This window comes from Myxocyprinus asiaticus, chromosome 12 (assembly GCF_019703515.2).
Source record: "Myxocyprinus asiaticus isolate MX2 ecotype Aquarium Trade chromosome 12, UBuf_Myxa_2, whole genome shotgun sequence".
In the NCBI taxonomy this organism is placed as follows: domain Eukaryota; kingdom Metazoa; phylum Chordata; class Actinopteri; order Cypriniformes; family Catostomidae; genus Myxocyprinus; species Myxocyprinus asiaticus.
Genome location: NC_059355.1, coordinates 38,572,777 through 38,587,106, shown reverse-complemented (window position 1 = coordinate 38,587,106; position 14,330 = coordinate 38,572,777). Strand labels below are relative to the sequence as shown.

Genomic DNA, 14,330 nt, shown 5'->3' with positions numbered 1-14,330 from the left:
ATGGGACCTTTGCCACTTTTGAAAAACTCCAGGAAAAATATGGATTCCATTGGGGTATTTTTCTCAGGTTTCTGCAAATCAGAAACTACAGTATGTGCAAGCACACTCAAACAGGTTTGCAACTGCTAGTCCCTCTTGCCTGGATAGGTGTCTTATATTCATTATGGTAAAGAACAAAATATTTTCTTGTTTATATAGTCTTTTCATAAACAGTCAACATCTACAATTAAAGCTGCATGAGAGGAGGAACTAGGGATGGAAATTTCTGATGAGCTTTGGGAAGTCAGTCTTGAGGAAATCCACCAATGCTCCATAAATTCCAGACATTGTCTCATCCAATTCAAAATTGCATATATGCTTCATTATTCAAAGACTAACTTACAAAATATTTTCCCGGATGTCTCCCCTGTCTGTGATAAATGCAAGGCTGCTGATACATCTTTACTGCATAGCTATCCACTTTGTCCTAATCTACGAGATTATTGGCATAAGATTTTCAAAGTAATTTCAGAAGACTTTAAACAATGCATTGATCTGGATGTGTTCCTTATTGTGTGTCGGAACAATTACCCAGGTTATCGAAAGCTCATGTCTGTTGTGTTTTTATTTTCTTTCTTTCTTTGTTGTGGCATTTGTGTCATTTGTATTAAGAAAACATGGAGAAAACTGCTGTTGTTTATCTCTTTTTATTATATCTATCCTTTCTGTAATTGATTATTCTGCAATAAAACATATTTGACAAAAAATAAATAAAAAATAAGATAAAAACAGCTCCTTAAATTACTTTTGGTTCATGGATTTCTAAGACGTAGGATGACAGGGCAAGAGTCATATATAAATAAAAAGTTCATATTTATAAGTAAAGCACTACACTGTAAAAAAAAACAAAAAAAAAAACAAAACAAAAAAAACTGGCAGCTGTAGTTGCCAGAATAGTTATGTAAAAAAATACAGTAAAAATGTAAACAACTTTACAGAACAACCTGTAAATTTTACAGTTTAAAACTGTTGTAATTTACATGACCATTACTGTATTTTTAAATATATATAATTTTTTTTACTGTATATTTTATAGTAATACTCATTAATCAATTAAAGTTTTTTTTTTTTCTGTAGCATTTTTACAGTCTTTTACCATTAAAATTACAGACATTTTTTACAGTGTACCTGATTTGTTACAGATAGTTTAGGGGTAGGTTGAGGGTTGGGTTATTAACCAGGTAGCGTTTTCCTGATAAATTTTACTGAATCATCCAATCAGTTATCACTTTCCTCATGAATATAAATGGCTCTTCCCTGCCATTCTATGTTTTGGAAATGTCAACTAGGATATAAGCGAAAGTTTTGATGTCCGAATGAGTGACTAAGTAAATGAGTTGTTAATTCAGTATTTAGTACATCCAATTCCACCTGTTTTTCCCATTGATAACGTAATCAGCCAAACACAGCAATGAACCAGCATTACGTCTTGACATGTGACATTTCATCTGAATTTTGGTGATATGATGGCAAATTCACAACAAGCTTTTACCTCTGTGAGACAACAACAAGCTCAAGGGAATCAAAGAAACACTGCCTCCATCTAAAACTTTATTTGCTAGTGTTGCTGTTGGATAATGTTACTTTAGAAAAAAAATTGTTTTTTAAACATTTGATCATCATTCCTAATATTTGTTTTGACTTAGTTTTTACTGTTGATTATTTGTTCTATTTTCTTTGGAAAAAAAAAGTTTTTTTAAAGGCACTGTCTCTACAAACAAAACATCCCTGCTTGCCCTGAAATTTAAATATTTCAAAATTTTAACATCTATTAAAATGGCTTTGTATTTCATTATTTAGAGTAATCGAAGTAGACAGCTTTTGTTTTGAAGTGCATAAACTGTGAAGGGAATCACTGGATTGTTTCAAGGTTTGACTTACAGAAAATGTTCAGTGCCTATACCCTTCTCAAACGGTCATTTCAAAGGGCCCCTTAGAGTGAGCTGTTGCACACACTTGATTGCAATTCCCCATTCAAATGGTGGTTTATGGTGTGGTTGCTTAAAGTGCTCTGAGTAAGGTGTTCAAAACCTCATTTGGCCCACAGCCACTGACTCTTTGGATGGTTATCAAATAACATGCCTGCTGGGTTGTGGCATTACACTCACAGTTGTTAGGATTGGATTCGGGGCTTGGAGCTCTAAATTAAAAAGGCATTTGTCAACATGTCGAAAATGTACTGCAGTCCAGCGATTAGCAGAAATTGAAGTTGTAATTCTCCCCTTTATTGTTTTTAGACTTTATCACTGCCAGAATAGACTTGGCACAGTGGCACCCCCAATATCCCCAGTAGCTGGGACGGAGAGAAGCTGTCATTTACTTAAAAGTGTGTAATGTGCATTTATCGCTTGGCTAACTGTTGCAAATGGAATTTACAACTGAGCATTCACAATTTGACGGCAGTGATTACATTTAAACTGATGAGTGATGTGGGCCATTTTAGATAAAGCAGCAGGTTGGTCGCATAAGGACAGGTTGTCTCATAGAAGTTCTTGGATTGCATTGTAGCTTGACATAAAATCACATTAACACACCCACGCACACAAGCAGCAGCATAGATGTCCTATTCCCAGGAAATTTTCCTTTTGTCGTCTAAAATATGATTTAAGAGGAAGCCTGAAATCCATTTACATAGTTCCTCCTGTCTAATCAGTTCTGTCCTGAGAGAAAGGACCTGTATATGGAATTCCTCTCAATCTTTTTCCTCTCTCGGCCCTGCAGTTACATAAAGATGACCTCTCCTCTTGATGTGTTATTACCATATTCATGCCGCTCTCTTTGCCAGCATGAGATTGAAAATACTGAAATGGATTAACAGTGTGAGGGTCTGCACAACTCCTCCTCCTCCTTAATGTTGCTCCCGTTCCCTCCTCTCTCTTAGAAGCTTTCTCTCCACCCCTCTCTCCTCTGCCAGCACCTCTCACTTCCCCTGTAGTCTCGAGCAGTCTTGAAGACTGGCAAAAGCAGAGCCATCAAATTGAAGAGGCCATCTGCTGAGGCAGAAGATACAATCAGAGAGACAGAGAGAGAAAGGCAGGGAGAGAGAAAGAACAAAATTGGACTGGATATTTAGGGAAATTTATGGGTCTTTAATTACCATGTGTTTACATAATTTGAATAAATGTAAATGTGGTATTCCACTCTAGGATAGTTACACAGTGGTTACACAGTGAATTGGCAAATCTCTAGTGTAAATATGCAGTTACCAGAGACATCTCTGTAAGTGGAGATAAATAAATAGCATAGTCAACATTAAATCAAAATTTTACATATTTACTTTCTAAAACTTTTTCCTGAGATTATTGTAAATGATTCATCAGTGCTCATTATTCTAAAGAACATAACATTTGTCTTAGTAATCTTTCTATTTCTGCCCTACATTTGTTTTTTTCTCATTGGAAATCTTATTTCACTTGGAAATACATCACATCATGGAAGTTGCGAACAGTGTTCTTGTTAACTTTATACTCAGGACTCAGAAAGCTACATTTACTAAGGGTACTTTCACACTGGCAATTTAGTTCGAAACAGAGCATGGTTCGCATGAAAAATTGGTAATGTGAAAGCTGTCATGCGGACCGGGGAGCGCACCGTGGTACCGAATCCGAGACTACCTGTAGGAGGTGGTCTGAGTTCGGTTGCAATGGAACTGTAGCGCGGTTCGCGTGAATGTGAAAGCAACTCAGACTCGGGTGCGCACTCGTTCAGGAAGTAAAGTAACCTGCACATGCGTTTTAGCCAATGACGACATCATTAGTTTCGACAACACACAAGGATCCACACATTCCTGAAAGTCCCCAAAAAAATGACACCACAATGACATACAAGTACAATCAACACTATAAATACTGTGTCTATCTATCTATACACCTTATAAATACTATATATAAATACTATTATAGGTTATAAATATAGGGTATAATAGGAGATGACAGTGGCGATAACTTCACCTTGGACACGAGCGTGAGTAAGCGTGCAGTGTAAACAAAGATGCAAATGAATTCCTTGCAATCAGCTGTCTCGCAGTTTGTGAACAACAGCAAGCCGCCTTCCCCTGGACATCTGATGAGTTACGCCATGAAGCACACATATACACAGTCGTTCACTTTGCTGTGCATAATGGCACCAAAATAAAAATAAAAAAGTATGATGAGTCGCGTTGTGTTCACCATGCGTGTTTGTGATAACGTAAGACGAATGCAAATGGACCGGGGTTCGATAGAATCAAGTGAGTGTGAAACCAGACCAATGCTGTGGGGGGCACCGGGAACAATCGCACTCGGAATCGGACCGCAGCAAACGTGCCCAGTGTGAAAGCCCGGTAAGGGTTAAGAAACTGGCCGCATGTGTGACTGAATCTCTCAAAGTCAGCTGTTTCTCTTTTCCTGGTGAAAAACAAATTTAAAAGCCTATCAGTTGATTTGTTTGCAGGAAGGCTTAGTGTTTGAACATGTTGGCCTACCCATGAAAATGGCCAATGGTGAAAATATAAATGAGAAAAACATGTATGGATTTCTGCCTGTATCTGTTTTTATTCTAACCCTAACACTAACCCTAACCACATCTTTAGCTTAGCAACATGCTAATGTCAAACTGTTGAAACCAATTGTGAGTCAAAATGCTCGAGGGAGACCCCTGTCCTGTATTGAAGTGCTCAAAAAGAGTCCCTTATTCGTGTGGTGGAAAGTTGGTAACCTTAGTGGTTCACAGAACTGCTGCCTTTGTAGGGCACTCATACGAGAGTCCATGACGGTTAGGATGCTGCCTTAAAGGCACCTCACTTGTGTGACCTTTGGTGTTTTCGCACTCATACGACAGACCAGCCTGTTCAGGGTTATCTTATTAGTGTTTGTAGATATTTGTATGCAACCGTTACACATACATTTCTTTATGTTTGAATAGACACTGAAATTAACAATATCTACGTTTTCACAGCATCTAAAACATAAAGGCTTCTGCGTATGCACAGCTCTAGAGACGTACAGATCATTACGAATCCTCTAATGACTGTTTGGAACTCACTGTATTATGTATCACTGTATTAAGGTGCCTTGCTATAATAATCAGAAAAATATAGCAATAAGTCGTCTATATAGAGCCTACTGTATTTTCACTTAAATTCATCTCCCCATATTCCTTGGGGTGATGGTCATGGCTATGGCTCTTCAGGTTTGAAGTGTCCCCTGCCTGAGCCAACACTTTTTTCAACAAAGTTTACAAATCAGGTAACCATCTTTTGAATAACCAAAATGTTCCCACATCGCGGACTTCAGCCACTTGGCGGTGGGAGATAAAGCTTCAGGCTTTGACATTTCAGTGTGCTGCGCTCTCTCACCATGCAGTTTGCGCATGTGGCTTTTAAGATGAAGTGATGGTTGAGCGAAACTGGAATTTAGGGATTTATTTGATGAAGTTTATCTGATGCTTTGTAAATGTAGCCAATTCTCTCTTAATTATTACTGATATTTACAATAGAAACTTTCATTGATTTACTTGGAGTTTAGTAATACCGTGAATGCAATACCGTGAATTGTTACTGTCTCTTTATAAAACCGTGGTATACCATGAAACCGTGACACCGTTACCAGGGCCGCCGATAAGGAGGGACAACTGGACCTTTTGTCCCATTCCCGGACTTGAGGGGAAGCCAGTTCGGACTGGCCTGAAAAGGCTGTTCCATATTGTATATCGCATCTAAGCGCGTTCAGCAGGAGACGCTGATATAAAGTTTAAGACAGCGCGAAAGCCGCTGGGGCAGCGCACACGCTGAAAGAAATGTCCGCACTATAAATGACATCCTAGCGGGATGCGAGAATAGCGGTCTCAAATAATCTTTATGGTTTCGAAGGGTTGCAAGCATTAATCTTTGAAAAATGTGGTTCAGGAGATGTCTGTCATAAAAAGATATAGCCAATTTACACCAGCTTTACAAGAATTCCCACAGGAACTTCAGTCCCATCCTAGAAGACTAGATTGGCCCTTTCAGCCTCACATCTCCTCTCTCTCTTTCCCTTCCTTTCACTCTTGTCTGGCAAGTTTCCATGGAAACAAGGGGTAGGGAGAAGACCCTAATAAGTAAGTGTGTGTCTCCCTGAGATGAACACATATATTGTTGAGATATGGACACAGACACTCCAATTCCCCAACATTCACTTTCATGCTGGCCGTTTGGACAGAGTTTCTTGTTTGAGGAGAGAAATATAGTGAAGTTACTCTAATACTAATATGAGGGTAATGATTCCTCATTGGATGTTCATGACACAAGTCCTATAGAAAAGAAATAGAAATAGAAATAAAATGTAGTTGTTTTTGTCTGCAGTTTGTTTATAGTTTTTTTTAAAGGAATAGTTCACCCAAAAATTGAAATTCTCTCATCATTTACTCACCCTTATGCCATTCCACATGTCTATGACTTTCTTTCATCTACTGAACTCAAATGAAGATTTTTAGAAGAATTTCTAAGCTCTTTTGGTCCATACAATGCAAGTGAATGGGTGCCAAAATTTAGAAGTTCCAAAAATAACACAACTCAGCATAAAAGTAATCCATGAGACTCCAGTGTTTACATCAATGTCTTCAGAAGTGATATGATAGGTGTGGGTGAGAAACAGATCAATATCTAAGTCCTTTTTTACTATAAATTCTCCTCCCTGCTCAGTCAATCTCCACTTTAACATTCATTTTCACATTCTTCTTCTTGTATTTTTGGTGATTCACATTCTTTATACATATCGCCCCTTACTGGGCAGGGAGAAGAATTTCAAGCAAAAAAGGACTTAAATATTGGTCTGTTTTTCACCCACACCTAACATATCATATCACTTCTGAAGACATTCAGATTTAACTACTGGAGTCTTATGGATTACTTTTATGCTGACTTATGTGATTTTTGGAACGTCAAACTTTTGGCACCCATTCAATTGCGTTGTCTGGACCTATAGAGCTGAAATATTCTTCTAGAAATCATACTTTGTGTTCTGCAGAAGAAGAAAGTCATGCACACCTGGGATGGCATGAGAGTGAGTAAATGATGAGAGAATTTTCATTTTTGGTGAAATATCTGTCAACAATGAGACCAGAGATCCAAGTGCGGAGGCAAAACAAGACTTTATTTAGTAAACTCAGCAGAGCTGGCGAAGTGTCAGGGGGAATCCCGGCACCGACTGCAGCAGGGTGATGGAGAGTGTGTTCGTAGGCTTGTGTGTATTGTGGTAGTATGGAGAGTCGATGAAGGGCAAAAACCAATGAGGTAACCTCAGGAGAAGAATCAGAGATATCAGAGCAACTGACAGTAAGGTAAGCACAATCCAGGCGCACAGGCAACCAATTCGGAAAACACGAAACAGGACTGACTATGGCATAAAGAGAGCAAGGTGAGTAACTCAACTCACTACAACAATCTAGCAAAGAACACAAAATGGAGTGGGGCATATATAGGCAGAAAGTAAATCACAATCAGGTGCTGCTTGCTCGCAGAAAGTGGAATAAGCCGCTTGCTCGCAGAAAGTGGAATAATCGGTGTGGAAACACTCAGCATTCCCATGGCGACGCTGATTCCACGAGCCGAGCGACACCTGACTCACATGAGATGAAACGTAAACACAGGGGGAACAATCCCGCAGACTCACCGACTGTGATACTATTCCTTTAAGTCCTTTTTTACTATGAATATACACTTTTACTTTCACGTTCTCTCACATTGTGAAAGTGAAAGTGGAGATTTATTGCAAAAAAGGATTTAAATATTGATCTGTTTCTCACCCAAAGTGATCATTTTGCTTCAGAATTCATTGGCTACTTCCAAAGGCGTTGTTTCTCTATAAAAATTTCACTGAAAGTAAGACTCTTTGATGTTAAGGAAGAAAGGAAGAAAGAAAAAAGAAAGAAAGAAAGAGAGAAAGAAAAAGAAAACTTTTGGCTTTTTTAGGGGTGCATAATATTTATCAAAGAAAAATGTAAGTTGCTCTTTGTCTTCAACTAAGGACTACAATCTACACATAAATTAATTGATTGTTGAAAAGCTTTTATCAAATTTGGATTTGGGATTTGGTTTGAATTTGAGAGTTTTCGTTTCACATTTATCCACTTGTTTTCTGTACTTTTCAATGTCCATATTTCCATAAACCTTTCATCTATTTTATTCAATGGCAAAGCGGCTCTGATGCAGCATTTCATTTGTAGAACCAAGGCCTAAAACTCCACATGCACATGCACACTAATCCATTTTCAAGTTTGAAAACTCAGTTTCCAGTTTTGCGAATGTCATTGTTTTCCAATGGACAGAATTGTTTGAGCATTTGCTGTCTCCTTTTTTGGTGGAGGAAAACACCGTTCTAGTGTGAATTAGAAGTGTAAACTTAAAAAAAATCGATGTGTTTTCAAACGAAAATGTATTCGTGTGGACATGGCCCTACATTTTAACTATTCTTTTGCTTCCTTACAAGCATTGGTATTTCCTTCAGGAAATGCAAATCTATTTCCACAATCATATGTCACTGCCATTTATTAAATCACTGTATGTTGTTTCATGCTCCATGAAACAATGTGGTGGTGGAGGTTGCTGTGTTAGCACAACTGAAACAGCAATATGATAATGTGAGCAGACTTATAAAACAATGGCTTACATGTGATTGGCTCGGAGTTACCTAGCTAATGGTGCAATGATGTACAGCTGCTAGTCTTCCCGCTAGAAATACGCTGCGCTTACATTTACGGTTGTGTACATTTGAAAAGTCACTGTAACAAAAAAGTGGCTGTTAGTAAATTATCACCTCTGCAGTCTCTCTGTACACACATCGTCTCTTCTCACACTCCATAAGATGAATCCCCATAATCATATCATTCACAGCATCTGAAAGCCAGACTCAACACCTCTTAGTATGTGTGAAATTAGTATGCATGATCTGTGTCACTATCTGTGCGTATGAGAGAGAAAGAAAAAAAACAGAGGGAAATAGGCCTTTTGGGAAAGTTTGAATTTTTTTTAGTCTTTTATCAATCATTCTATTTTACATGCTTGTTGTTGCTGCATATTTTAAGGTCAGTGTCTTTATGAGTGTACAAATATGCAACCATATGTACTGTTGAATATGTTCGGATGTCCTTGTGTGTGTGAAGCAGCTGTTGGCTTACAAGCTGACTAAAAGTGATCCTCTACAAAAGTTCATGCGAGCTTGCTTTACACTACAATGGTCACACTGTCCCCAGAGCACAAAGTCACATGCGCGCGCGCACACACACACACACACACACACACACACACACACACAACACACAAACATACAGCTGAACAAAACCCCCAGTGGACTAACCAGGTGTCTAAGGGAGAGGGGCCTTAGGGAGCCAATACCTTGGCCCAGTGAGTTAACAAATACAGTGGTATAATGGAATTACAGAGAAATTCTAAGTAATTCACTGACATACAGAGAAATTCAGTGCAGCCAAATAGATTTTTCATCAGCACAACAAACTACATTGAGGTACCTCATTTAGAAGCCTCTGTGTTCACTACCACTGATAAACAAAAAACAGAGCTAATGCTAAAGGGTTTTGTAACTGCTTACTGGATTGAATAATGAAAATGAACTGTTTAGGTTATCATCTTAATGTTGTGTGGTTTATTGTGTGATACAAACATCTTTTTACTCTCTTTTTACTCTTTACTATATATATATATATATATATATATATATATATATATATATATATATATATATATATATATATATATATTATTATTATTATTATTATTATTAAATTGGCATAAAACAGTGGCATTTCTGATCAGTGTTGGGTATATTACTTCTGAAATGTAATGATTACAAATTACACAACTGAAATTGTAATCAGTATTGTAATCTTTTAGATAATCTAATTTGATTACTTTTGGATCACTTTTTGCATGCTTTTATATAAATCTAAGAGATTTTTCATTTGTTTATATCTTAAATCTAAGATTGATAGGTAATGTTATCTATATGTAATCATGTAATCCATAAAAGTAACAGTAATCTGATTATGCACATTTAAAAATGCAATGTATTCTAATTAAAAATACTTGATTTTTGTGATATTATTATGTAATTCACATTACATGTACTCCATTACTACCCAACACTGTTTATGATTCAGTAATTGATTTCAAAGATAAAATTCTCTCATGCCACTGAAATGTTTCAGGGCCTATATACATACAGAACAGAAATATTATATTTCCCCTGCCTTGATCTTGATGTACATTATAGAATTTTTTTTTTTCACAAGAAAATTCTGCTTCATAAAGTATTCAAAATGACACTTGCATGCTAGAGCTATTCGCCAAATTGCATGCATATTGCATGTACTGCAGCTCTTGTAAATGAATCATGTGTTTCATGATTTAAAGTTCTGCTGTCTGCACTTAATGCTCTCAAAACCATCAATTTAACCTCTAACCATTAACCTAATCTTTGACTTTTAAAAACATACTCCATTTCACATTTATGAACATGAATCAACATTATAGCATATTTCCAGAGGTGTAGCAGTCCTTGCACAAGTGTGGGGGATGTTTATATTATTATTAATATTAATTATTATTTTATGATAACATAATATATAGATCTTAATTAAGTTCCTTAAGTTTAATTAAGGTTGGAGTCCAAATACAAAAATGTTGAGTATACACTATGTTGTTCCAAACAGATGGAGTAGCTATTTTCTAATATGTTTAACATGCACATTTGAGTGGACTCTAAGTGGCTGGCTGGCTGATTTTATCACATTTACTTAAAACAATGTACAAATTTCAGTTTAAATAAAATGGAGGGGGACATGTCCCCCACGTATTCTCTCCCCATGCCAATGTCCAATCTATTGAGAACAACAACAACAAAAACATTGGCAATTGTAAGACAAAACAGTGGTTGTGTCCTACAGTAAAACATCTGAAGCAATCTCTCTGTTTGATCCACAGATTGTGATCTTCACTAACAAGCGGGAGATGGCAATGATGATTGACTTTACCTACTCCTGGTTTGAAGTCTTCCCTTAGGACATCTTCAGCACCAAGAGAGAGGACCAAAGACTGCTAAAAAGGGACTGACCTGAAAAGCATCCAGATCTTTGCTCACAATGGCTCAGAGTACAATTCATTTTAGAGGTCATGGCCCCTCCTGGCCCCTTCATTTAACTCTATTGCTGCTTCTATTGGCCAGGACACCCCAGGCTTTGGCTGTCCCTGGATACAACACTGACGCCTCAAAGAAGGAGATCATAATTGAGGGGGACCTAGTGATTGGAGGCCTGTTTCCTGTTCATCATAAGGGAGATGGGGCACAGGACTGTGGCCGCATCAATGCCCAGAGAGGGATTCAAAGACTGGAGGCAATGCTGCTAGCCCTGGACGAGATCAATCAAGATGATCAGATTTTGCCTGGGGTAACGTTAGGTGCCCACATCCTGGACACTTGCTCCAAGGACACATATGCACTAGAGCAGTCACTAGAGTTTGTGCGTGCTTCGCTAACAAAAGTGGACGATAGTGAGTACACGTGTCCAGATGGATCCTACGCCATCCATGACGATGTTCCGCTCGCTATTTCTGGAGTGATCGGAGGCTCCTACAGTGATGTGTCAATACAGGTACTGATTCCATCACAAATGGGAAAATTAACAGCTTGTCACTTGTCTTTCAGGAAAATTAATTATCAGATCAAATTTCATAATGTAGCAAGTCATAGATGTGGATGAGAATTCATTTGGATTTCACTCAAAATAGAAACATCATCAGATGCAACTTCCATTTAATTCAGTTTGAACATAACCACGCCTTTAAAAGACAAAAGAAAAAAAAGGCTGTTTGGATTTTGAGAGTCCCCAAGGCCATTTTGATAGCTCAAAAATACTACTTAACATTTAGTAATATGTTGTTACTTCATGACTTTTCCTAATCATATGAGAACTGATTATAACCTATATTTCAAATTGAAAAATCTTTTAATGCTCTCTATTGAAAAATATGACATTACTTATGTTGGTGTCTCAGAGACCCCAAGTATAAAATATACATATATATATATATTTAAATTGCACATTCTCTGATTGTTGAACACATTAATCTATTTTGTTTCTATACTGGGGTAAAATTAACACCAAGCAGAAACAACATTACTGTATTAGGTAACAGTCACATTTCTGAAGAGCATGTCTACTTAGTGACACAAAAATGGATTAAATCTTTAATAATATCTGGCTACTGGGTTTTGATACTCATATTATTTTTAGAGCTGTTAATAAATTAAACTTTTTAAACAAATTATTCACATGATATGCAGATTAATTAAAAAACATTCACATATCAATATTTGCTGAATATACCCCCAAATAAAAAATATTTTAGATACTCTATAATATGCTAATCAAAATAATTATTAATATTATTGTAACAGCTCACAAACATAAGGGAAGGAGAACACAGGGAAGCAGGTTTTTCCAGGCTCAGGTAGGGTTTTTAATCGGCCACTTCATTGCTTTACAACTTCACAAACTCATCAGCTTCACAGGCGCATAGTAACTTAAACACATCAGCTTCACAAACATAACAGATTAAATGTAGCAGCTTCAGGAGCACCGTGGCCTTCCTTGTGCCAAACTTTCTCTCTCCCTCTGCTGGTGACGTGGCTGCTTATATGCCGCTCTCCCCATGCTCACTGGAATTAGAGACAGGTGTTAAACATAATCTAGCTCAGGTGCAAGCGCCCTTACCGCTTTCTCTCTCTCCGGATGGATGCTTGACCATGCCCCCGCTGCGACATATCCCCACCGCCCGATTCAGTCCGGGGAGACATCCGGCCTGTCTACCACTCCCCCCCCATTTCTGGAAAGGAAGTCGGCGACAGCCATCTGCGCTCCCGGTCTGTGGACCACCTTGAACTTAAATGGCTGAAGAGCCAGATACCAATGGGTGATCCGTGCATTGGAGTGGGGTGTAATCCGAGCAGAGGGTGAAGGTCCACCCCAACAGGTAGTACCAGAGAGTGAGGACCGCCCATTTGATGACGAGACACTTCTTCTCTACGGTGCTGTACTTAGTCTCCCTCAGCAAGAGCTTGCGGCTAATGTACAGCACCGGGCGCTCCTCCCCCTCCATCACCTGCAAGAGTACGGCCCGGGTCTGAAGCTCCCTTTTCAGTGAGATCAGTCAGCGGGCTGGTGACATACGAATAATTAGGCACGAATCTCCTATAATAGCCAGCCAGCCCCAGGAAATGTCTCACCCCCTTTTTGGTCTTGGGCCTCGGCAGGTCGCAATCGCCGCAGTCTTGTCAGTTTGGGGACGCACCTGCCTGTGGCCCAAGTGGAACCCCAGATACCGTACCTCCACCCGCCCAATCGCGCACTTCTTGGGGTTTGCTGTGAGTCCCGCTCGTCTCAGTGATCTCAGAACCGCCCTCAGATGCTACATGTGCTGCTGCCAACCATTGCTGTAAATGATGATGTCATCTAAGTAGGCAGCGGCCTAAGCCGAATGCGGTCTGAGGATTCGGTCCATGAGACACTGAAACGTAGCCGGGGCTCCAAACAAACCGAATGGAAGTGCCACAAATTGCGTAATCCAGACGGCATGGAAAAGGCTGTTTTTTCCACGGGAAATTGGTGTCAAGGGGATCTGCCAATAACCCTTTATCAAATCCAGTGTCGAATAAAATCGAGCAGTGCCCAACCAATCAAGCAACTCATCAACGCGGGGCATTGGGTATGCGTCATATTTAGACACCGCGTTGACTATTCTATAACCCACACAGAACCATACAGACCCGTCGCTCTTAGGAACTAGAACAACCGGGCTGGACCAATCACTGTGGGATTCCTCTATTACCCCCATATTGAGCATTGCATCCAATTCTTCCTGGACAATTTTCTTTTTGTGCTCGGGCAAACAGTAGGGACGGCTACGTACCACCACCCCTGGCTCGGTCTCGATGTGGTGCTGTATGAGGTTCGTAGGACCCAGTAGAGGGGAAAACACGTCTGAAAACTCCTATTGCAACTTGACAACCTCTGCGAGTTGATACGGTGAGAGGTAGTCTCCGCAAGTTATTGTGTTTTGTATTCACCTGTGGCCCGAGCTCTGCCCTCTCCGGGACTACCATAGCCAACGTCACAGGGACCGCCTCCCTCCACAATTTCAGGAGGTTGAGGTGATATATTTGACGTGCGCCCCCTCTATCGGTTCGCTTTACCTCATAATCGAGATCCCCCACTCGTCATGTGACCTCAAAGGGTCCTTGCCACTTGGCGAGTAATTTGGA

The 14,330-nt window shown here is 39.1% G+C and overlaps 1 protein-coding gene across 3 annotated transcripts in view; it reads left to right on the top strand.

Annotated features, from left to right (window-relative positions):
* Positions 1–14,330, top strand: part of grm2a (glutamate receptor, metabotropic 2a) — a 105,376-nt gene that overhangs the window by 11,739 nt on the left and 79,307 nt on the right. For all 3 annotated transcript variants that reach the window (XM_051711283.1, XM_051711284.1, XM_051711285.1), the window contains exon 2: positions 10,994–11,661. In XM_051711283.1, the coding sequence (XP_051567243.1) occupies positions 11,152–11,661 (510 nt within the window). In that variant the 5' untranslated portion in view covers positions 10,994–11,151. The remainder of the gene's footprint in view (positions 1–10,993; positions 11,662–14,330) is intronic.